The sequence below is a fragment of the Vulpes lagopus genome, chromosome 2 (assembly GCF_018345385.1).
Source record: "Vulpes lagopus strain Blue_001 chromosome 2, ASM1834538v1, whole genome shotgun sequence".
Taxonomy (NCBI): domain Eukaryota; kingdom Metazoa; phylum Chordata; class Mammalia; order Carnivora; family Canidae; genus Vulpes; species Vulpes lagopus.
In genome coordinates this window covers 148,853,429-148,879,300 of record NC_054825.1, presented here as the reverse complement: position 1 = coordinate 148,879,300, position 25,872 = coordinate 148,853,429, and the positions used below count along the sequence as shown (strand labels likewise).

General features: G+C 37.4%; 1 protein-coding gene across 8 annotated transcripts in view; it reads left to right on the top strand.

The window, feature by feature from the left end:
• The window catches only part of RFX3 (regulatory factor X3), a 435,833-nt gene that overhangs the window by 364,044 nt on the left and 45,917 nt on the right, over nt 1–25,872 (top strand). For all 8 annotated transcript variants that reach the window (XM_041737022.1, XM_041737032.1, XM_041737008.1 and 5 more), the window contains 6 exons: nt 852–971; nt 12,433–12,554; nt 14,340–14,452; nt 18,787–18,902; nt 19,343–19,497; nt 23,624–23,721. In XM_041737022.1, coding sequence (XP_041592956.1) covers nt 852–971; nt 12,433–12,554; nt 14,340–14,452; nt 18,787–18,902; nt 19,343–19,497; nt 23,624–23,721 — 724 coding nt within the window. The remainder of the gene's footprint in view (nt 1–851; nt 972–12,432; nt 12,555–14,339; nt 14,453–18,786; nt 18,903–19,342; nt 19,498–23,623; nt 23,722–25,872) is intronic.

Here is a 25,872-nt window from a genome sequence, read left to right as displayed (position 1 = left end):
CCCTTTGCAAAAATTTACATATTTAAAATGTTATTTTTGTAAGAATTTGCAAATTTCATTCAGAGCAAAACTTGGTCATTTCTAATAACAAACGTGGTCTTTCTCATGAACATGGGGAAATTGTGACAGTTTTCATCTAGGTGGAAATTTGCCCATTTTCACAGAGAAATTTCCCCATGCCTGTTGTGACACATCTTATTCAGCCCACAAAACTAGTATGAATTCATTAGGACAGGGACTAATAGGATATGTTTCAAAATCAATGGATTAAAAGCCTGCTTCCTTTTAGGTTTCAAAATAATAAATAGTAAACTTCACTACAACATTCTGTATCAGTGAAATTACCTTCACCATCCCTGCAGTAATAGAACTTGCAAAAATGGAGAACTTACCTGAGTCAGTAGAATCAAGATTTCTTTTCTTCGTTTTGTATAACCACTTTATAATAAATTCCCATTGAGCACACAACCCTTTATCCTGTTAATGAATTTTTAGTGGCCAGACCTTTTTTCATTTCCATCATTACCCCTTCTAAATTAAATGTAAAATACAAGTTTGAGAAGTGTAACTTACATGGACTAAATGGGCTACTGTACTAATATTTAAGTTTATGAGGAAAGACTTTCAGCAGGGCCCTGAGCCAACAGATTTGGAACCTTATTTTGATTCTTCATATGTAGCCACCATAAAGATATGCAGGTGATCCAGAACAGGCAGGTCATAAATATATAATACAAGTATCTTGCTTTTACCTCATCTTTCCCAATGTGAAGCCAAATGGACATCCTGTATGATTAATATTGGTTTGACTGACTTTCTGTGTCTCTAATGTTTGTTGTTCTTTTATGAAGAGGAAACTCCAAGTATCATTACTATGGGATTCGTGTCAAGCCAGATTCCCCTCTGAATCGTCTGCAAGAAGACATGCAGTATATGGCTATGAGGCAACAGCCCATGCAACAGAAACAAAGGTAGACTGGAATGATCCCTGACCTGTCCAAGCTATGTATTTCTTTAGTTGTGCAGTCTACTTTTTTCTAGAGCAAATACCTAATTGTGCAAGAACATGGCTGTTGTCAGCGTGCTTTGCCCATGGACAGTTCTCAAATATGATGGAGTAGAGTTTCGTCCACCCTGTCTGTTTTCCAAATCTTTTTAAAATTTCTTATCCGACAACCTGTTTGGCCCCCTTTGTAAGTTAAATGTGATATCCCAAACTATGCAGCCAAGGAAACCAAACACAACACGTAAGGAGCAAACCCAAGCAAATCCACCTGAAGAAACTTGTATCGGGTGTTGGTGAGTTCCTTTCCTGCTGCTGGCAACCTCCCTCACTCTCCTTGACATAGTATGAATTCTGGCAAAATCTCTAGGACTTCTTACATTTTCTTTGAATCCACCTTTCAAAAATGAAGAATTGTGAGTATTAGAGCTATAAGAGGTCTCAAGCATTCATGGATGGATGGATGGAAGGAAGGAATCATAGATCTTAGAATTAAAAAAAAAAACAAACTCAGTCTAGTCTGGCCTTGGGACAATCAAACCCTTAATAGCTCTGTTTGTCAGATAAATCTCAGAAAGGTTAACTGATTTGCATAAGCCCATACTGCTGTTACATAGCCATGAGGCTTCCAGTCTCATGTGGCTTATATTACAGTTTGGAGTAAATAAAATGAAAAATGAAAAAAAAAATCTCTTCCTTTTTATCAGTATAGCTCAGCCATAATACTAGTTATAATTTTTCTTTTCAATTGAGCGTGCAGAATTAAGTAAGAGGAAGGAGGCCTGTACACACACAGGTAGTCAGATGATCTGTCCCATTCTGCCTGATTTATTGATCTGGGATAATTAGCCAGTACGCTCCGCATCTATACTAGCTCAGTTGGAAGCATTAGCTCCAAGTCACTGCCAGAGAAAGAATATATCACACAGTGGTCCTTTCTTTCCATAGTCAGCAAGCACTGATTGCATCTCTGCCACCTGCTAGACCCCCATGTGCCCAGAGAAGACACAGTCTCTAACTTTGAGGAGTTAAGAAACTAGAAGGGGAGGCATGCGGAACTTTCTTTCTTAAGTGACGCAGTCTGAGAGGTGCTGAAGTAAAGCTTTGATACTGAAATACAGAGGAATTTTCAGCAGACCCTGAGAGGAGGATTGAGAAGTGTCATAGAGTAAGTGCTGTTTGAGGGGGACTCAGAGGGATCAGGAAGAGGAGGACTCAGGCAGAGGGACTCAGGTAAACAGGAGCATGGGGGGTGGGGGGTAAAGTCCAGGATGTCCTTGGTAAGTACCGTGTGATTCGGTGAGGCTGACCTGGCAGGTGCAGAACTGAGAAGGTTGAGTTGCTCAGCAGAAGGTGAGATTTAAAACATACTTTGGTTCATAGCTTAGGGGATTCAGTTGTACTCGCAGCTTGTAAGTTTGTTCTTTGTGTGCAATATAGCTTTGAAGCTGTGTAGTGTAAGGCTTTGGAGCAAAACAACGAAACTTGTAGATTTATTTTATTTTATTTTTTTAGAGAGATGACTTATTTAGTGGGAGTGGACTGGAGGTAAAGACACCTGTTAAGTAGTTTAACACGATCATACTTTCTGGTGTTAGCGTTCCAGACTGAAGCGTCCTTTTGGGATTGGCTATTAAATGAAGGTTATCTCAGTGGTTTGATTCACAGGTCCCTGACCTTATTTTTTAAATTGCTAATTTCTGTCTTCTGGAGGTATAATCAGTGACAATAAAAGGGCTCGGGGAAAAAAAATACAATAAGTCATACAACAGTCCCTTATATGGAGGTAGAGTTTGTGTGAATTGTAATAAAATGTTATTGTCTCGGGTTATGACTGTTGTCCACTGGTTAGCAGCGACACTTAGAGACTTCAGGTTCTGGTGTGTTCTCTGCACTTGTGCATTGCAGTGCTGCACAGTGGAGCGGTGGGGCCGAAAGCAAAACAAAGTCTGATTCAAAAATAACATATATTTAAGACACCTGGGTGGCTCAGTGGTTGAGCATCTGCCTTTGGCTCAGGTCTTGATCCCACATTGGGTTCCCCTCAGGGAGCCTGCTTCTCCGTCTGCCTATGTCTCTGTGTCTCTCATGAATAAATAAAATAAAATCTTAGAAAAAAAAAACAAAAATGACATATATTCAATGTCAATTTAATTCAACTTAAATATAAACCAAAATCTGATAAATTGCACTAAAGATAGCTGAAGCTTACTTCTCCCCATGATTTACCTGCAAAGAATCCTAGCAAATTCTCATGGAAATGGATGCCTTCAAGGGATATTCTTTGCACCAAAGCCTGGGGTAGGGAAGTAAGACATAGGACTTGGAAGGGTCTCTTTAAGAAACACATTCCAGAGCTCTAAAGCTAACAAGCCATGAAACTCTGCCTTCTCAGTCTAGCTATAATTGCTCTTAGAATTAGACATAATGTGGATGTATTTTAGGAAGCGATATAAAATTCTCAGGGAGGTTAATACATTGTACCAACTTTAGTTCCTTATAGTGTTTGCTTTCTTGTGAAATAAGGATGTTAGAGAACCAAAGTAGTACAGTAGACCCTTGAGCAACAGGGAGTTAGGGGCAGTGACTCCTGCTTGGTCCAAAATCTGGGTATAACTTATGACTCCCCGAAAAACTTAACTACTAATAGCCTAATGTTAACTGGAAACCTTACCAATAATATAAAGTCAATTAATGCATATTTTATATGGTATATATGTGATACAGAGTATTCTTACAATAAAGCTAGAAAAAGGAAATGTTACTAAGAAAATCATAAGGAAAATACATTTACAGCATTGTATTTATTGAGGATATTCTGTGTGTAAGTGGATCTGCACAGTTCAAACACGTGTTCAAGGGCCAGTTGTACTGATTTTTTTTTTTTTAATGGTATGAGTTTTGGATTATGGGCAGTGGCTTTTGGAATGGTGTCTTGCTAACTGATTGCATTGTTAGTGTTGCTGACCTCACAGACCCCTCACTGGGATTAGCAGGACAGAGGGAGGTTTCTGTTTTCTCTCTGAAGGATTCTACCAACTGGCCACATCATTGGCTTACAGTGAAGCCACTTACCCACTGTGCAGAAACACTTGGACAGAAGAGGGAGAGTTTCTCTCCCTAAGTCTGGATGTCAGGGTTAAGAGTATTTGTTGAAGGACCATGGAAAAAGAAAGTATCGTATCATTTGCTTTATGGCTTAAATTCACATGATTCTATTGAATATATTAAATTTCACATAAGAAGAGCCTGCCATTCTTGTTAAAACATAAGTGACATGTGAAAGGTTTAAAATATTTACAGCAGCTACTTGTATTTAATATTTTAGAATATTCAGATTGTTTAAACTCCTTGAGCATTAGTGTATGCATCTACATGTGCACATCTTCCATAGTATAAATTTACATGTTTTATGTGTTCTTATGGAATGAAAATTCAAGTGTATGTGGTGATAGAAGTGAAGTTTAGAGCTCAGTTGGTACATTTTTCTGTTAAGTTTGGAATCATAGTCAGAGAAGTAATAATGATTATTGTTCCGTATAAATTAATTATTTTAAACCCCTTTTATTGGGTATCTCATTTGAAGATTTGGTAGGGTAGTAGAGGAAATTTCTCCTTGTCTACAAATCCGATTCCCAGCAAGACCACCATATGTAACATAGCCATAAGTCTGGAAATAAATGGAAACAGCCTCTGATTGAAAAAACAGATGTCACAGAGCCCATAGTTGAGCTTAACTTGAGGATGAAGTCATCCTCAAGCCATGTATCTAAGCTAAAGGACCAGATTAGAGCCCACTTGATTCATAGGCAATCATGAGATAGAACAGCTGGCAAGAGGAAATGTAATTGACAAGGTTACAAGGGTCTTCTGTTTGCTTTTGCATTAATCAACACAGCAGTATGTGCACATTCAGTGGAGAGACAAGTGCTAGGGACAAGACCTAGATACTCCAGTAGTTTTGAGTATCCTCAGTCTAGCAACTAGAATCTAGTCTAACACGTGCAGTAACCTTGGCATATTGGCAACATTATAGGTAATTGAGAAGAGGCCAAGTATCCTGGCTAAGAAAGCAGGAGAATGTGTAATCGTTTTTTTCTTTTAATATCTTCTGTTGAAAATATTTCATATGAAAATTACTTCTGCACTTAAATGTAATCTTCAGTTTCAAGGAAATTCACTCATGGATAATTTGCTTGCCCTAATTTAGACAATAAATAAATTAGGTTATTACAGAGCAAAAAGGAAATCAGTACTTCTCAGGTCTACAAAAATGTTTGCTGCAGTTTATTTTTAATATTTAAAAGGAGCACCTAGAGAGTGTTGGCATACATATTTGAATTATTCTTCCAAATCCTCATAGCAAAAGTGGTGGAATGGAACCAAGTGCTTTTGACAATTTGCTAGGCTGTGTTTGATCCCAGTAGCCATTCTCAGAATATTAAGGTACATTTATCATTCCTTCAACAAACACATAACAACCAGCAGTTGCATACAGAATTGTCCATCACATCTAAAAGAGATACTATAGAATCATAGAATGTTATAGCTGGAGGAAAGAGATTCCCCCAGTCCAGTTCATCCTCTTGATGAGAAAACTGAAGTCCATCAGGGTAGATAACTTAACCCACAATCATAGAACAACCAGGGCAAGAACCTAGTCCTCTTTTCTTTGTTCTTATAAGAATGCCACCTTCAAAGAGGGAAGATACTCAAGCAGAAACATTACCCATGTAATACATTTTTGCACATGAAATAAAAGGAAAAATCACACTTTGGTTAGTATGTCCCAGCTAATGAGGACATGTGTCATCTCTTGCCTCTCTGAATGGTCACTTCATAGAAATTGGATTCTGTGAAAGAAGGAACCGTTGTGGCAGTGAGAGGAGGGAAACAGAGGCCAACTGGCAAGATGGTACAGCAGGGCTGCTTTTGCTTTGCTCTAGACAGATGTGAAAGCATGCATGTTCCTAAGGAGTGAGAGAGGACAAGAATCCCTATTATTAGAAGACCTTCCATAAGGGGCCATCTAGGTGGCTCAGTTGGTTGAGCATCCAGCTCTTGATTTTGGCTCAGGTCATGAGCTTGGGGTCATGAGATTCCCCACATGGGGCTCTTCGTATGGTGGGGAGTCTTCTTGAGATTCTCCCTCTCCCTCTGCTGCCCCACCACCCTGGTTCATTATATTCTTTCTCTCTCTCTCTCTCACTCTCTCTTAAATAAATCTTTTGAAAAAAAGAAGAGGAAGACCTGCCTTAATATAGACTTCACAGATTAGTGGAAAGAACCCCGTGTTTAAAATTGGGAAATAGGGTTGTGGGCATAGGCTGCTTCAGCACTTACACAGTGTGTGACTGAACTTCACCGAACCTTGGTTTCTCAATCTGCAAAATGGAAATTAATAGTAAACTACCTCACATTGTTCTGAAGTTCAGGTGGAAAAAAAAGTATATAGAGAGTGTTTTAGTTTATATATATTTATATATATAATATAGATATACATATATGTATATACATATATATATATAATTGGAAACATTCAAGTATTAGGTAAATTAATATTGTTAATATGATTACATTTTGTGCCTGAGAGAACACTATTTCTTTAAGGCTGTTTCAGAGAAGAATGAACCCTAGCAATTATGCAACTTCTGACTTCCCATTTCTTTATACCTCCAGGCCAGTGGTTTTTAACTTTGACTGATGCTAATAGCTTATCCTCCTTTTCCTAGAACATGAATACCTGGGGATCATTACAGAGCTAAGCATCTAGGGCTGTTGCATTGCTCTGAGGCAGCTAAGGGGTGGCGGGTGTCTTAGGTGGGAAGGTGATCAGGTGCCTGTGCCTTTGGCTTTGGAAACAAATGAGGAATCTTGACACTGAAGAATTTAATGTTCACTGTGCCACTGTGGCAGTCCCTGATGTAAAGATAGTTTCCACCAAAGATTAGAGAATCAAAATTAATCATGATTCAGTAATTATAAACTATAGTAATTCGTGTAAAGTTGTTAATGGTGACAGTCACCACTTGTCCTGATAAATGTTTATTGAACATTTTAAATGTCCTTCAATAAGCACTCTATGCAAGATCTCATTTGGCAATTACATGGGCTATTTACTGATAAGGAAATTGAGGCCCATTTAATTTTGCTATATGCGAGAAGCTCACTAATTTGTTTTTCCTTAGACAGAGCCTCAGGTGGTCCTCTTCTGGGGTTGTTGCCCTCTTGACATCAGAAAGAGTCAGGCTATTATTTTTCCAAAGAAAGGAGGGTGGGGGCATCCCTGTAGAATCAGTTTAACAGGAAGGGCGAGCAGTAGAGGTTTGTAACAAGACCGTACCAGTTCTATTCATTAATCCCAAATTGGCTTTGTGATGAGGACCCATTGAAGAAATTCATGAGAAGAAAATAGTGTCTGCCTCTTTCAACATGACACCCTTAGCACCTTAAGAGAGCACCAAGCACATGGTCAGCACTCTTTCAATATTTGTTAAAGGAATGAATGACCCCCAGTTTTTATTTTAGCAGACAGCTTCAACCTTGTCCTTTCCCTACATCTCCCACATTTTCTACTAAAACTGCTGCAATCAGTATAGCTACCCCATCAGAATTTAATTTTTCCCTCCTCTCCTCACCCAATTATAGATGTAGAGCTAATGAAGAGGCAAGTACTTCAAGAGCCACCAACAAGAATTGAAGAGACAGAGTAACTGTCATTAACCAGCAGGGTTGATGTTCAAAGTCATTTAGACACAGACCTATTTAGGGTGACATCAAGGAGTCAGTTCATATTCTGAAAGAAAGGCACTCTCAGCATTCTGTATTTTCCTCTGTTCATTTTTTACATGGTTTCAGACCTCAAGTCATCTCAAGATTTTCTGGGACAGTTGTTCCAAAGACAATCTCAAGATTCCAGTAGAAAATTTTAGCTTCTTGCCCTGATTATGAGCTCAACATTTAGATTTGTTCATGCAGATCAGGATTGTGTACTTTCTAGAATTACAAAGACTGTTGATCTATGCAGTTGAGATTTTGCATTTTGCCTGTGCATTTTCCCCCTGTTTCAGGGGGTCTTTTCTAAATGTTTCATTTAGTCCATTGAAAATCATGGTACGGCTAAATATAATAAATACAATACAGTAATTATGGGCCATCCTTTGCCTTTCCTTGGATTCCTTTAATGTCTGTACATGTGAGATTATTGACAGAATTAGATATTATTTTACAGTAGAGTTCCAGCTGTCCAAGTTCTAAATAACAGCTATGACTAACCCCATGGGGGAAGATTCCTAACAATTTTCCGTGTTTTCTGTGTTAGTGACAGGTTTCATGCATACACTCCGCTATTAAAGCATTAGACTTTCTTTGATTTCTTAATCATTAACAACTTTAGCTTTGATTGCCCATGGAGCTGCAAGCTGTTAAAATTATCATTTGCCTCTTACTAATTTGGAAACCAAGAGCTGTTTCTTCATTTGATGAAGCACAGGTCTTTCTCAGAGCATTGTACAACTGAGGGACACTAAGAATCTAGTGTAAGATTTCAAACATATTGATTCTGCAAAAGAAATGGGATGAAGAGAGAAAACACTCTTAAATACTTAAAGAGTTCAGTTTGCTTAAAGGATTCAACAAAGAATTTTTTTCAACAGAAAGTGTCTCTGGTTTTTATGGTTTAATGTTTAAATGGTACCTTATGAGGAATGCATGCAAAGAGGCAGGAAGTCTGAGAACTGGGTTTCCGTTATAAAAGGTCAGTTGAAATTCAACCAGGCTTCACATAATGTTGATGCTCCAATAAGTCAATAGAATGTAAAAAAAAAAAAAAAAAAAAAAACAAAAAAAAAACAAAAAACAAATCCTGGAAAAATTTTGTTTATACACAGCCTTTTCGAAACCATGCCCCTGCAGTGCTTTCCCCATAGTAAATACTCAATAAGAATGTTTGTTAAATTAATGTGATACATGTTACCATCAATTGGTGGCATGATAAAATGAAGTGTGTTACCTAGAGCATTCATTTATTCATTTATTATCCACTCAGTGATATTTCTTTATATTCCAAATGTAGTTTCTTGGGCACAAATTGAGAATTGAGCAGTTAGTTTATAAAAAAGGACTTTTCTCTGACATGAACATTGGGCTGAAGGAAGTTACATTGGGCCAAGAGTCTCCTGTGGTTCTGTGCAGGCTCCCCAAAGAAATATCTGGGAGGCTCGTTAAGGTTGTCAATTGCTGAGCCCCATTTTAGAGATTTTGCTGGGTAGATCTAGGCTGAGCCTAGCATTTGAGCTTTTTGAAAAGCTACCCAGGTACTGATACACATTTAGGTTTCAGGACCTAATGTCTGATGATATCATCCGTAACTGTTCCTTCTAGGAAGAATCACTTACCACAGATATTGTTCAGCCTATTTGTAATGTGGCTCTTCTTGACTTCCTATTAAACTTTCTCCTCAGAGTTGGGTCTTCACAATTCTGAGGAGATGGTAGTGATAGAATGTTTTCCTTAGACGGATCATCAGGAAAATGAACACCTAGCTTTCCTCTGTCTGGTGTTTCTGATTTTCTAGAGATTCTGTTGAAGGGCCAGTCCCCTGTCAAGCAAGGCACTGAGTATTGCCATTAAGTGACTTATGACTTAAGACAAAACAGGAAAAGCAAAAATCAACATTCCCAAGAAGCTCTCTCAGACTTAGAGGCTCACAGGAATACTCCTCTTGTCTCTGAGCCAGATTCTTGCCCGTCCTGAAATCATCATGGCCCACACTGCTCTCAGACTTGTCTGAGGAGATTCAACAAAAAGTTCTGGTCTATAGAGGTCCTACTGGCAAGGCAACCAAACTGTATCTGTTCGATCCACTGTTAACCTTGCTACTCTTATGGTTGGAATAAATCCACTCATTTCCCAGCTCTTACTATACTTCTTTCCCCCCCCTTTACCTTTCCTGTATAGGATCAGTTCTTGAGTACCGACTGACCTGCCCAGTTTCTGCAGAATTTACCAACTTCCTTTTTATCTACAAGCTGATCTTGATGTATTTTCCATCTCCTGTATAATATAGTGTACTCCTAATCAGTGCTTCCCACTCAATATCATTATTATGAAGCATAATCATACATTAATTATAATGTGTTCTGATTTTGAGTGCTTATTAAAAATATCATATTTCTTTCCCTTAGGAATTTCCTCTGTCTCCATCTTTCTGAGGAAGCAGATAATTTTGCTTGTGGGCTACAGGCTTGATGAGTACTGTGTGCAAGTAGATTGTGACACACCATCTGTCCTCTGAAAACTTACACTCTAAAAGGAATACACATCATTTCCTTCTATGGTTAAATTTGACCTCGACATTTGTGCTTAGGAAGCATGCATGGTACCCTAGATGCTGTGCAGGACAAGGGAAGCTTGATAAAGCACAGCTGGGCAAAGTCTGAAAATTACTCTTGAATCCCATATTAAAATTTAATAGAATTGAAGTTAGTAGGTAATACTTCCATTTTCCCTTCTGTAAGGTAAAAAATTCAAATCCTTTTAACCATTTCTGTTTATTAACTCCATGGATCCCAAACTCCATTAAATTAAGTAGAGAAACACGTTTAAAGAGTTTTAGCTTATTCTATTAGTGGTATAAAATTTCATACCTGAAAAAGGGGGATTAAAATCAAATGAAGCTTTGAATGGATTGATGAGGAACTTCCCCAAGGATGAAATCATTCAAGTCTTCCAGAGTAGAATGGTTGGCAACTGCTTCCCCACATGAGTACTCAGAGTCCTTGCTCATCTTTTTCACCTCTCTAGGATGATTTTTTAAGGAGGGAAAAAATAATAATAATTCAGTTTTTCATAAATGGCACTTCCAGCACATTATAGTACTAACCTTTCTGTCATCACTTGGTATGGCTCCTACGAAAAGGCACTTTGAGATTTTTTTTTTCCATTAACTAAAAAAAAAATAGATTTGAATTGTTCGGTGTCATTAGAAAATAACAATCCACATATGGGTGGCACAGGGCCACGATGAAGATGATAACACAGATGAAGTGTGTTGCCCTCTTTTTCTACCCTGTTCACCTTTTGACTTTATGTTTGCTTTTCGTAGTTCTCTGTGAGATACTGTCACAGAAGAAATGAATGTAAATGTCATGCTGAGGGACTACAATTTTTCCTGCAAGTTTTGTTTATCTAAGTTCTAATGAATAACATTCAAGATTGAGTCATTTCCTAATGCAGCCCGACCATTAGTTTGTATGATGTCTCATCAGGTCCATTCATCTCATATTTGTCATCAGAGTGCAGGTGCCTTTAGGTACACCCTGTTCATGTACCAGGGACACTGTTATTTACAGTAATTTCATATCAGTGATGCAGTTGACTTATGATATTAATGTTAGAGTTGTGTCTGGGTGGAGAGAATATTAAATGGTTTTGTTTATAAATATAATTAGAAATGGAGAAAAATGGGAGAATAAACAAAGTGAATGCTATCTGTAGGTACTAAGCTTATGGTAGATTTTAATCTTTTCTTATGTTCTTCTGATTTTTTTTCCTAAATTTCTAACATGAAGTAAATGAAACCTTAGAAAAAATTATAGTTGTTTATTTCTTATTTTGTATTCGCTCATCTTAGGAGACTTGCCCAAGCTTTTGTTCATGTGTGCTGTTTCTCTTCCCAGCAGCCTTCGCTTCTCATCCATGCTGCTGGAACCTGTTCTTTCTGTCTTAGTGGGAGAGTTCACGAGTTTGTATAACTAGGACCAAAAGATAAATGCATGCCTGGAGCTGACTTTGATTCTTTTTATTTTTTAAATTTGGTAAACCTAGGTTTGTAGGTGGATTCTTGCATGTATTTTGCTGCGAGCTGATGTGTACAGTCTGTATTTGCAGACGAGGGTAGGGGTCAATGGAGATGATTGTGTTGAGATGCATAGGAGGCTTTAGGAATTATGAAAAAGAGTATGGTAGTTTCTGGCCTTATCCTGGATGAGAGATATTAATTTACTGAAAGCCATTCATTAATATTTCTCAGGCCCCAGCTCCTTGATCGTTACTTCAGATTAAGGTCCCAATGTATTTCAGATATTTCCTCTTGATCCATTGGCCCATTAAAAGTTATGTTCACACTGCATGTAATCACGGGCATCTTTACCACCTCTGTCTGAAGAAATGCCTCCTAACTCTTTTGTTCTTAGACAAATTTCTGAATTTTCAAAAACTGGCCCCCTTCCCAAGTCCCTCCTCCCTTTTGCTTTTCACAATTGAAAAGAATTCTTCATCCTAACTTTATGAGACTGTCAGGAGACTGTCCAGCTATGATGAGACATTAAAGAAAGGAGAGTAAAATCGGATGCCTTGGGAGTTTTGTATAGTGCAAAAAAACAAGGAATAATTTGATTTATTTGTTTTCTCCCATCTAAAATTTTTAGGTACAAGCCTATGCAAAAAGTGGATGGGGTTGCAGATGGTTTCACAGGAAGTGGTCAGCAGACTGGCACATCTGTTGAACAAACTGTAATAGCCCAAAGTCAACATCATCAACAGTTTTTAGGTATGTTAAGGTGTATAAATCATTGTATAGTTGTATAGTTGCTACTAAGATATTGAAAACCAGAGCACAATAGTGTTTTCTCCAAGCACTGTGTCTATCATGAATGCTAACTACACAGAAAGATTTGCGTGTGTGTGTGCGTGTGTGTGCTGCAACTCTGCATATCGTAATAATTCTAGATGATTTCTACTTTTTCCCTGTTCACTAGAGCTTCTCAAAAAAACCTCAAGCTGTGTAGGACTTCTAAATGCATGTGAATTAAAGACTCATAGCTGTGAAGTTGTTGTGCAGAATTTGTATTAACTGGGCTTTTGTGATCAAAGTTGCATCTTGTTTTCTTTCAGTAGTTAACTCCAAGTGCCAAGGAGAATTCTCATTTCCTGGGTACAAAATCGCAAATGTGTAGTCTCAGGTTAGAAAAAAAAATTGTCATCAACTTTTCAGAAGACAGTTATTCTTTTAAGTTGATCACAATATATCCTATTTCTGTAATTTTGTCGATGCTATACATGTTGCTTGTTATTTAAAGAGCTAGGAAGTGAAGCTTGATCAATCTGCCTATTCCTGTCATAGCTACAGGTGCAAAACATGGCACTCTAATCCACAACTCTTCTAGAAATGAATATGCATAGCTTCCTTACAACAGATCAAGATAAACACAAGCTATCAAAGAATGCGCATGTGTATGTATTTTGTGTGTGCATGTGTTTGTTGGTGTGCGCTTTCTGACAAACAGCTAAAAAGGACTCTCAAGTCAGAAGAGCTGCTGAAGTTGAAAACATTCTGGCAACATTTCCCAAACTGGAGTCCTTGTGTGTACTCTTTAGAGTCTTGAGCTGTCAACGAGAGTTGTTGGAATGTTTTTGTTTTTTTTTTAATTTTCTGTTTTTACTTTTATTAGAATCTGTAAAGAAATAATAAAAGCCTGTTCTGGATTATCTAGAAGAGGAGACCAAATACTGTCCTGCAATTTTAGTTTACATGTTTATATTTGAATTCATGATGAAGTAGGCATCAAAGTGTATTGTGTTCATTGTCCAGAGCTAGCTAGTGAGAAAAGAACAGGGAGAGACTTACTATGTAAATTACATAAATTATGTAATTCATCCCAAGCTCTGTGTAGTGGAAAGTTCCACAGCTCATTTGAATATAGAAGAGTAATGGTACAACCAGCCACCACAAAATACCTGTTGGTCTAGGTCTGTCAAACCCAAAAGATCTGGGCCATAGCACTTAATACCATATTCATGTTGCAAGAGATAATTTAGTTATAGGGCACCGGCATCATCCATCATATCAAAATAACGTTGTTTAGTTTAATGTGATTTTTGTAGTTTTATTTGGGCTCATTCCATAGCTTTTTTGGTTTATGATGATACAAGGTGCATGAGCATCATGAGTTTAAAGCTAAGGTTTCTTTTTTTTATATCTTCTTAAGTAACATAATAATGAAATTAGTATAATTGATACTGGCCAGCTCGAGGTACCTTTCTTTTAATAGGGGCCCTCCGTTGGGAGACACGATCGTATATTATTTCTAGTATTAATAGTAGTGAAAATTTAGTTCCTCCATGGTTTTCAAGTTCTTCCTCTATTCTTTAGTACTGATGATGTTGCTATATTTTGTTTGAAAAACACTATGAAAAGTTCTTAATTGTTGGACCTCTGGTCTTCACATTTCCCTCCCCCCATCTTTTTTTAGTCTATTTAAAATTTCCCCTCATTAATCTGTAATTGGCACAATCCACAATAGTTTTTTTTTCTGTTGTGTTGTCATGGCAACAGATGCATCTCGAGCACTTCCAGAGTTTGGAGAAGTTGAAATCTCTTCTCTGCCAGATGGTACTACCTTTGAGGATATCAAGTCACTGCAGAGTCTTTATCGAGAGCACTGTGAGGTAAGTTTTTTCAAACACAGTAGGAATGCACGCTAAGTTTTGCCAAACAACTTGCTAAAAACAAAATAATCCAGCTAATTCCTAGAGGACAGGAGAAGTTAGTTCATATATATCTTTGAACACTGAGAAGTTCATCTTTCTTCTTGTCTGAAGAAATGAGAGTTGTGGGAAAGGAAGAATAAATTTCACTGCCCATCTTCTTAGCCTATCCTGATCCAAATCCTTTGACACAGCAATTCCCCTTCTAGGTACCTACCCTAGAAAATATGTAATATGGGTGGAGACATTATATGTGTACAAGGAAAGTTGCTGCATTATTGTTTTTAGTGCGAAAGATTGGTTATAGTTTCAACATCTAAAAGGGAACCGAATAAATAAAACATGGTACAGGGACGCCTTGGTGGCTCCGTGGTTGAGCCTCTGCCTTCAGCTCGGGTCATGATCCCAGGGTCCTGGGATCTGACATCACGGAGCTTGCTTCTCCCTCTACCTGTGTCTCTGTGTCTCTCATGAATAAATAAATAAAATCTTTTTTAAAAAAAAGATAGTCTCTAGAGTAGAATACTATGCAGCCATTAAAACAAACAGACCCTTCTAAATGTACTAATGTAGACTGAGTTCCAGGATTTATTTTTGAGGGAAAAGCAAGATATAAAACAGGCGTATATAGTATAGTATCATTTGAGTGAAAAACAACATGTATACAAATCTCTCCAGCAGAAAGAACAAAATGTTAATGTCTTAATGGTTGCCTTTGTGAAGGAAACTGAGTGACTGGGAGTTGGGGGAAGAGCCCCTAATTTTTCAAAATCCCTTTTGACCTTTTGAATTTTATACCATAATTGTGTATTTCTATCAAAAATATTTTCTGGAGGCATGCCTGGCTGGCTCAGGAGAGCATGCAGCTTTTAACCTCGACCCCACACTGGGTGTAGAAATTCCTTAATAAAATAAATAAACTTTAAAAAAAAAAAAAGGAAAAAGATACTATTTAGAAATGTTTAATGAAGGATTTTAGATGTTCCTTCCAGGGATTATTGTGGGGCTAGTTTTGTTTTGTTTCTGTGGTTATTAAAGATTCTCTTGGTATTATTCCATCTCTGCTTCTACTCCTTTCCTGAGGATTCCCCACCAGAACTGGCTCATTGTCTCCAGGAGGTGAACTCCCTTAGAGCCAGCGCTTTAATATACCTGCAGCTCACCTGGTAGAAAAGCTAACAGACTGAAATAAGAATTATTTTAAGTGCCTCTCCTTTTGAAAGAGGAATACTGTTTAGAATTTAAGTAGCTTTATTCCAGGGCTATTTGTGATCTGCTTAGGAGTAAAAGATATTCCTTTGGGTTTCATGGGCAGTCGTCCTGACTGCTGACAATGCAGTATGCAGTGAGAAGTCTCAGCTCATAGCATTCACAGATTTTTTTTTCCCACTCCAGAAATACAAACTGCTTGAGTGAATCCGAGTGCTTGTCAAGGGTGCTGGATTATTAACAACCAAGGGCGAGTTCTCTCTTTATTAACAAACCATGTGCCAAAAGTGTTTTTCAACATGTCCTGCCAATTTGTTCCCAGAATTTCTTGGAATGTTGAAAGACACTTAATATTCATCTCTCTTGGACTACTGCACTTCTCCCAACATTAGAGGGTTTCTGGATGAGCCTTATGTACCTAGAAAAAAAAGTCTTTCTTTGTACATGAATATCATGTATATTCAATAAAGATTTATATAAAGAATCTCTAAGCAGTTTCTCATTTCTCTGTGCTCAGGTGCATCTTGCTTTAAGCAAGCCAACCTACAGAAACAAAATTTGGGTTAAGTTTCTTTTGTTTGTTCAAAATATAAATTGGAGCATGATTATTTATATTACTGAAGAATGTACAGTAAGCTTATTCTAAGTAGAAAACACCAATAAGACGAAAGATGAAATTATCTTTTGGATTACAAAAATTTCATTAACATACCAACATTCAGGAATAGTCTATATGAAGAGGTATGGACGCGTATGGTAATCAGTATATGTGGGAAACGGCAGTCCCTAGAATGATCCCCACTTATTTCAGTTACTGGCATTCATGCCGTCGCTTGTGAGGCACAAGCAGCATATATGAAATAAGAAGAATCCTAATTATTTCTTCATGCTGAACCTCCAAACTTTTGAAGTACAGGTGTTCAGTCCCATATCCCATCCTGTAAATAGCCACTTGCCCTAAGCCAGTACAATAAGGATTATTTAAAAATACATTTGCCTATATATTTTAGTCTGAACATATTTGAAAGTAGGTGGACAAATGGTAAAATGTTTTATTCATTTGTAGAAATGTCTCAAGTGAGACTGATGTGAATGTCCTTTTCAAAGCAATTATTTGAGATTACTTAATTTGGAGAGATACTGAATTTAAGGTGCACCGAATTCTTCCCTTGCCTAATCTTTCTCATATTCCATATAGTTAATGTTTTTAAGGAAGATTAATATACCTTTTTTTTGCCTGTTTTTGGAATTCTCACAATTTGCTTATCAAAGCTATTTCATAAGTATCACTAGTTTTTTTATGGAAGGTACAAGTATAATTTTCTTGTTATAAGAAAAGTTGCTGCAACAGTAATTGGTATTATTTTTAAAAAAAACTTAGCATTCTTACAGCAATCTCACAGATAGCGATATGTAGGTATTATATATGGTATTAGTAGTTGTTTTATTAATAGATAGCTCTTGGAATGTGCTGAAGGTACAACTGAGAAAGCAGTATAATAATTTGCCTCAGGGTGCCTGGGTAGTGCAGTTGATTGAGTGTCTGACTCTTGGTTTCAGCTTAGGTCATCATCTGGGGTCGTAAGCTTGAACCCTCTGTCCAGCTCCATGGTCAGCACGGAACAGAGTCTGCTAAAGTTTCTCTCTCCCCCTCTCTCTGTCCCTCCCTGCACTCACTCTCACTCATGTTCTCTCTCTCTCTTTCTCTCTCTCAAAATAAATACATCTTGAAAAAAATAGTAATTTGCCCCTTTGAAAACATTTCTGCCTGGGAGGAGGGCCATCTATCTGCCTTTTACCTTCCAGGCTTACACTTGCATCTTTATTGTTCCTAATAATCAAAGAGTGAGGAGTGTGTTAATTAAGATGCCCCGAAACACATTTTCCTTAGTGTTTGAATTTGTCTCAGAGTGTGCTTCTATAGAACATCAGTTATTCTCCGTATCATACAGAGGGCCACAGATTTATATGGGTGGCACAGACTCTAGAGTTATGAAGTTACAGTTTCCTCCTTTTGCCTTAACTACCCACATTGAGTCTCTCGATTGCCCCCTGTTGTCTCCTTGCTTCTAGGAACTTTGTAGATCTCGATGGGGCTGCTTTACCTGGGCTCATTCTCAGTGCTCATGACATCAAACACATTATGGTGATGGCTTCTGTCTTTTATGCTCAGAATAATCACAGAGTCACATGTTCTTTGCACAAACAAGTTATTCTTTGGTTTTTTGACTGCTTTTATCTGAAGGCAAATTTATAAACTAATTGCGATGGCAGGGTGAAATTAAATATGATCATCAAAATTTAATGAAGGGGGCAAATTTTAGCATCATCAAAAAATAAAATGTCTTTGATGCAGCTGGGAAATGGTTCTGGGAGATAAAATGAAGCAGAAGGAGGAGATGAGGGCCCTGCCCCCAAGGTTAGAAGAAGGGGGAGTCTTAAAGCTGCTCTCTAAAGGGAATGAGCAGAGGTGGGATGGAAGTGAAAGCATGGCTTGACCAAAGAGGTGCCCTTTTCCTGCCTGGACAGGTGGCTGTCTTCTGAAGGCCAGCCTCATTGAGTTCCTCCCCCAGCCTCTGGTGGCCTGGGGACACTCTAGAATCATGGTCAGTGGCCCTGGGACAGGGTCATTTAGCCTTGACTCTGCCACATGCAGACAGGCAGCCTCACACCCTTCCCCTGGCACCCCTGGGCCACTGGGGACTGTGTCCCTTTGGGTCTAAGAATGGGAAGTATGGTAGCAGTGTGGTGGCAGAAGGAAGCAGCGTGTGAAGGAGTGGCAGCAGAGTAAGAGAAGACAATGGAGAGGAAGGGACGTAAGTGAGAAAAAGGAGAGGTTAACACAAGGACATGTGGCCGTGATGGGAGGGATACACATCATCCCATTCATCTTTCCAGAGTTACGTGCTCCCTGCCTAAGCTCTTCGGTCCACCTGCTTCCATTGGCAAAATTCACTCCAGTTTCACCATATAGCTTGGGCATCCTGAGGTGTCCTTGCCGTTTCCATCCCAATGCGGAATGCACCCCTCACCCGTGCCTGTAGGAAGCATCGTCAGGTGATGCCGATAACCGTTCTGTTTTGTAGGCAATATTGGACGTTGTTGTGAATCTTCAGTTTAGCCTGATAGAAAAACTGTGGCAAACATTCTGGCGCTATTCTCCTTCTACTCCAACTGACGGCACTACCATCACTGAATCAAGGTCAGAATCAATATGCTTTTCCAATTCATTTCCATGGCTGAGTAGATGTCACAGCTAATAAATTAGAGATGTGTATACCAGTTGTGAACCTGACCTGATAACATTAAATGAATAGATTGAAATGAACCACAAACCGGCCTCTGGAGGTTTCAGCGTGTGTGTGTTGTAGTCCCATTTTTATTGATTTGGGGGACTATGGTAGAGCTATTTCATCCTCATGGAATGAGTATCATATGTGCCTTTCATACCGTCAGAAAGTATTAACGTGCATAGGCAGCTCTGGGGGAGTGTTATATATATATCCAGCCGTATGGCACCAGTGCATTGGTGGTATAGTTCTAACCTCAGTGATATTTGATAAACTAAAACTATTTTTAAAGTCCATTTTCTTTTTTATCCTCATTTGCCATCTATTCATTTGCTACATTTATTCACACCAGCAATCTGAGTGAAATAGAAAGTCGACTTCCGAAAGCAAAGCTGATAACTCTGTGCAAACATGAGTCTATCCTGAAATGGATGTGTAACTGTGACCATGGGATGTACCAGGCTTTGGTGGAGATTCTCATCCCCGACGTGCTTAGACCTATTCCTAGTAAGTTAAATGCAGACAAGTACGGATGCTTTTGTTCTCATACGTTCCACCCGAGAAGTTTGGGAAAGTGACATTGCAATCCAGGGTGATTCTCATCTCATTTAGATTTGCCAAACAAAATAGAACAAAACATGCTTTTGTTCTCATACGTTCCACCCGAGAAATTTGGGAAAGTGACGTTGCAATCCAGGGTGATTCTCATCTCATTTAGATTTGCCAAACAAAATAGAACAAGACATGCAACACAAGAGCATTGCATGAGAGTAGCCTAGAGCAGAACTGTAGTGGACAGGGGCAAAAAAAGGATCTGTTCTCCAATCATTCATTTTCTTTTCGATAGAAAAGACAACCTATAGGTGTGACAGCCCCAGTGACTAATTGCGAGAACACTCCCAGGCCAGGCAGCCTTGTATAGATTATTCTACCAAAGGACACAGTTTCCTTCATAAAGCCAAAAGTTTTTGAAATCTGTAATTGCAAGACCAGCCTCTTTCATGGTTGCTTTTTATTTGAAATGAATTTATCTTGGTTTCCGCTAAAGTTGAATTCCTGTATAAAAGCATTTACTTTGTCACCTCCATCATGTTGAGAACTACAAATGCAGTTTCCATTAACAGTAATGGTTAACTGGCATTGTGAGCAAAAAATCTCTCTATATATAACTAGACGAGTGTTATATTCCCACCATGAAACAATATAGGAATTACATAGATAACTTAGATGACTTTTTTTTCGGTGATGGTGTTTATTAAACTATCTTGTAGCCAACAAAGCTATTTTCTGCAAGTGTCAATATAAATGCTACTATGGATACTTGTGTCAGAGGCAGTTGAAAGGATTTTATGCCAACATCTTTATGAGTACATACTCATGACCTTAACTTTTAAAGAAATGGGACAGAATTTCCACTCTGCAGTGACATTAATAAGATGAAAGCAGTCTTGTAGCTTGTGAAATTGCCAGCCACGTACTTAAAGTACCCTGTTCACAGGTGATTTATGTTAAATCATAACAAAATATTAAGCAGGGATTTAGTAAAAGAAAAGGTGAAGATACCAGTGTTTGTATGTTTATACTTTCTTTTTTTTAAATATGATAAACAGTGGAAGATACAAGTGCTTTCATATGTTTCCCACCATCTTGAAATAGAGGCTTAGACGCTCATTTACATATAATATCAATGAACACACATAAATTTATCTAGAAATGAGTTTTAAAAAAAGAATTCCAACTGTCACTGTCTCACATTTTTATAAATTGCTAATATTTTCCACTTTATCTATACCAGGTTTCCTGACTGTCGATTGATTAAAAGTGATGTTGTCATGGAAAGTTTCCATGTGTAAATTCTCTACCAATTTATGTTCCAGAATCTCGATTTTCCTTGTTTTTGCCTTGCTCCCTGTGCTCTGAGTAATAATCTCTAGAGATGTTTAAGAGAAGTTGCATAGGGTTGGCTCATTAACCTGTGACATCTTAGCCCCCAAGTACCATTTCTCTCATGAGATACAAGAAGAGATGTCAGTGGGCTCTTTCTTGTTTGAGGCAAATCAACAACATCAATATTCATTAAACAATTCTGAAGTCTTTTCCTTTGTCAGGACTTGTGAAGTCAACATTTCCCTAACCTAAATCACGTATCAGTTTTAGCTGACTATCAGCCTCATAATTTTAAGTACACAATACACTTGATTTTTATTTTTGTTTTTGCAAATTTTGCTTTGAAAGCCAATTTATTCTGTCAAGAAGTCTGTCTCTACGTTTAGCAGACAACTCAAACTCAGGAATTTTCAGATGACCATAGTTTTATAGTTTCTGTGAAATTACAAGGGATATTAATGTGCTCCCCTACAAAGTACATTTGGAAATGTAATTCTGATTCTATAACAAGACTTAACAAAACAAAGCTTAATATACAGCTCAAATAGTTATCTTCTGATCGTGTGCATTTTAATATTAATCACAAACAGGTTGAGACAAGTTATCTTTGGAATGGTTTTAAATTTTAAGCCATCCATTCATGAGGAAAAGTTGTCAGAGTCAATCTGTACAATTTGATCTGACATGAATCCCTATAGAGAGAACAAACTTAATTTTATTTTTAAAAATTATATTTTCCTGGCTACTAGAACTTCACTCTACCATTTACTGTCCAGATGGGATTCCTTTTTATAGCCAAAAAAAAAAAAAAAAAAGTCTGCATATCACACTAATTTGAAGTCAGCTTGAAGCTACTATATTCTAAAATACATTTATCTGAAAACGAAAAACTGTTAAGTGTAAGAATTGTATAAGAACTCAACTGGTAACACTTATGTACAATTATGAGTACATGGCAAGGTGGTCCCAAATGTCATTTAGTACAAGAAAGTAAAAACTCTCAGTCATTTGATGTACAGAACATCTTTTTATCTTGTAATCTTCCTAGTATCAAATTTGCCTAGATAAAACGAGACCCATACTAAATATTTTTTAAAGTAATTTTTCTTAGTTCTTGTTTTTTTTAATGCAGATCAAATTATTATTATATATTAAGAGTAGAAAACCTGCCAAATATAGATAGCCAAGATGAATCTTGAACAGAATTTTCCTGAGTTTCAAAAAGGGTCGTTAAATTTTTTTTCACTCTTTTTCATTTCCATTCATGCCTGCCCTCCATGGTTCTAAGTACATAAGACAGCAGAAAAATATTTTTCTTTCTTTTTTCTTTTTGGCTTAAGTGGGAAGCTTCGGAAATTTCACAAGATTAGTTCGCAAGAAATTTCCAACTCAGTGTTTCCAGTAGATGATTGTCATGGTTAAGAGTCGATACTTCTTGAGTAGTTCTCCTAATCAAAATTTAGTCATTTCATCCTCTCTTCTGTCATTTGATCAGTTAAAAAAATGATTTTAAAAAACAGTTGTTTTTATGATTGGGTTAGTAAAATCTGTATCTTTCGCAAGCAACTTGAGCAGGCTAAATTATTTCTAACCCTGCTTTACCAAATGTAATAGAGAAGCATGCCAGACTCATTTGAGCACAGGAAGAAAAAACAAGAAATTTAATCCCAGCATCAATATTAATATTCTTGGGAGCTTTGGAGAAAAAGGTTACTTCCGTGTTTCTTATAGGAGAGTCCAAATTATAATGCCTGCCACATTAAAGGGAACCCACAGAGCTTAATTTCACGTTGTGGGTTTTTCAAACACTTATCTATTTAAAAGGTCTGAAACTGCTCCCTACACTGTGGAGCTTTGGGAACACATGAAGTAAAATACTATTGACTGAATTACTTGTTGAAGAAGCGGAGAGTTCTGTTTTTATTATAAAGCAGTCTCAGGAAGCAGATCCCTTCTTGTAAAATAGTTGTAGTCATTCCTGATAACATGATCCTTCCAGTCTTTTTATGACCACCATAAAAGCTACTCTCGTGGGACCCAGTCCTCTTTCAGGTCTTAACAGATAGGTACAGAATATGGAATGGTCTATTTTAGGAATATCTTAAGAATAGTGGTCTCTGGGACAGCAGTTTTATCACACTGATATTTTATCTCTACCTAGCAAGTGAAACGGAGAATAGTTGTCCAAAATTTTCAACTCCAACAATTTTAACTTTTACTTTACTTTTCAACAAGTGGAAGAGATAACTATTCTAATTAATACTTTCTAGCATGAATATATGTGTAGAGAAAGGGAGAAGGCTTTGCATTGTTTTCTTTTTAACTAAAGAAAGAAAAATAGATCAAGAGCTTGAAAAATCAAGATGAAGAATTTATAAAGAAAATACATAAAGCATAAAGCTGCTAATGAGAAGAGTGTTTTGGTCTAAGGCAGAGAATTCCATAAGTTTATTCACAACTGGTATATGTTGCTATAAGCAAAAATGTTTGAGTGTTTTCATTTCCCAATGAACTGTCATAAATATCTGGGAACAAAAGAGCTTTAAAAGAAAAAAAAAAAGCCCAAAATATACTTCTTGGATGCTTTCAAAGTTAGGAATTATGCTAAAAAAAAGTCTCATCAATGAGGACAGTAGAAGTTCTATGCTATTTCAGATGTTATGTACACATGTTTTCTCTTCTCCTGGAATAAAGATTAATGTTCTTTGTTGTCTTTTTCGTTCTGCTTTTATTCTTCAACATTTAGGTGCCTTGACCCAAGCCATTCGAAATTTTGCAAAAAGCCTTGAAGGTTGGCTTTCCAATGCCATGAACAATATCCCACAGAGAATGATACAAACCAAGGTAAGTTCATATGTGTTTGCTTTTTCTTCTGTGTTCAGAAATCTGTTCTGAGCTGTGAATTTTATATCAGTCCTATCAAATGTTATCATATACAAGGTTGATACTGGAATGTATTAAACTTTTCAAACTGGTTTTTTGTTTGTGCTTTATAACCATGTAATCAAGAACCCGCACAAGAGGTGGTGTTTGATAATGCTCCTTTCGAAGAAACTAGAGGAACATTTTAAGTGGCGTGTATTTCCAAGCCCTTTTCCAAAGTATGTTTTTCAAATTGCTTCATCACAAAAATTAAAAAGAATAGCCTAGAATGTTCAAATAGTTTCCACTTGAGGGAGTTTTAGAGTTTTGAAGTCCTCAACTATACTCATTATATTGTGAAATGTTTATGTAAATTAATATTCTTTTGATTTTCAGGATTTTTTTTAACACTAGAGAATGCTTTTGTGAATCAAGGTATCATTTCTTAAAGTGAGCACTTATCTTATAATTGATCAGTGTTTATCAGGAATGTGGATTGTTCAGCTATAGATATGAACTGTGCTCTCTACCCCTTGCTCACCTTGTTACTTTAGGTTAATCTGTGAACATATCCTATAGCAAGATTGGACTGATTCTGTCTGAAGTTTGTACCAAAAATTACATTCCTGGCTTTTTCTCAATGACTCTATCCACTTCATCCATACATCCATTGTCTTTTCAATTTGGGGATATAGTTAATAGGTTGAAGTTCATGTAGCTGGCAAGTCTCTTTGGGAACATAAGTAGCTCCCAGTTCCTTCTGCTTTGACCTAAGGTTTGCAATAAGACTTCCTAAAACATACAGGAATAAACAAACAAAAAACACACAGAAGGAATATTTCACCTTAGATTGCTGCTCTAGAGCTATGTGGCCAGAACTGTGAGGATAGCCACAGGGGCTATTTAATTTGAATTTGAAATTTAAATTAAATTAAAATTTTAGTTCTTCAGCCACATGAGCTAGCTGTGTTTCAAGTGTTCCATAACTCCAAGCGGCCAGTGGCTACCATATTTGGCAGCATGTATATAGAGGATTTCCATCATTACAGAAAGTTCTAGAGTGCCACATTGAGGTGGGCAAGGAAAGAAGGTAGTATTTGATTATGACAGTTATAGGAATGCTTTCCAATTACAAAGTCAATCATATTTACATTCATACTTCAAAGAGCTAGAAGCACCTTCCTTCCCATTATCATCGAAGTGAATGTGGTAGCAATCTAACTGCAATATTGGCCAATATCATCAATCCCCAGAGTTGATTTGGATGATCTGCCTTGGAGGGAGGGTGTCTTCTGTTTTTCTTTTATCACAGTGTGCGATATTTTTTCCAGCTGAGCACTCAATCAATGAAAACAATCTACTCTGAAAGAAGAAAGAGCATAGTTAGGTTGTGACTGGCCATGGTTATCAAACATATCCCACCACCAGAACATAGTTTCTGTGTAACCTTGAGCCAGCTGCTTAACCCCTTTAAGTCTAATGTGTCTAATGTGATGGTTATGTGAATTAAGGCAACATATGGTGAGGCACTGAACATGGCATCTGGCACATAGTATGTACTCAGTTAATAAAAACCACAGACATGGAAACAAGTATAAGACCTCTTCCAAGTTCCACATAGTCCTGAAACATCTCACTATCAAAACAGAAAGCATCCTTTGACCTGTGAACACCCTGTACAGGACTGTTGAATCAGCTACTTCATACAGACCCATCATGATTTAATGGCATACCATCTATTCCTATAAGTATGTTAAAATGCTCATTAGATTTATGGTACATGTGACAGATTTCCATGATATTTAGATATTTACCTAGACTTTTTTTTTAACATATTATCTTGGGTATCTTTCAATATAACCTATTTCTTTGAGACTCTCAGAAGGAAGCAAATGGTATATCCAAAGGGAGAATACTTGAAAAGAATTTAAGAAGGGTCTATTCCCAAAGATGTGAACAGAGTTAAAAAAAAAAAACCTGGAAGAATGGTAAAGCACCCCAGCACTAGCAACAGTGAGCAGTCCTGAGTATCCCAAAGTCTCAAGGGGAAAGAGGGAAAAGCTGTGGTAGTAGGATATCCTCTCCTTCCTTCTAGGACTGTGGCGTTAGTCCACAGAAGCAAGCTTTGCCAAA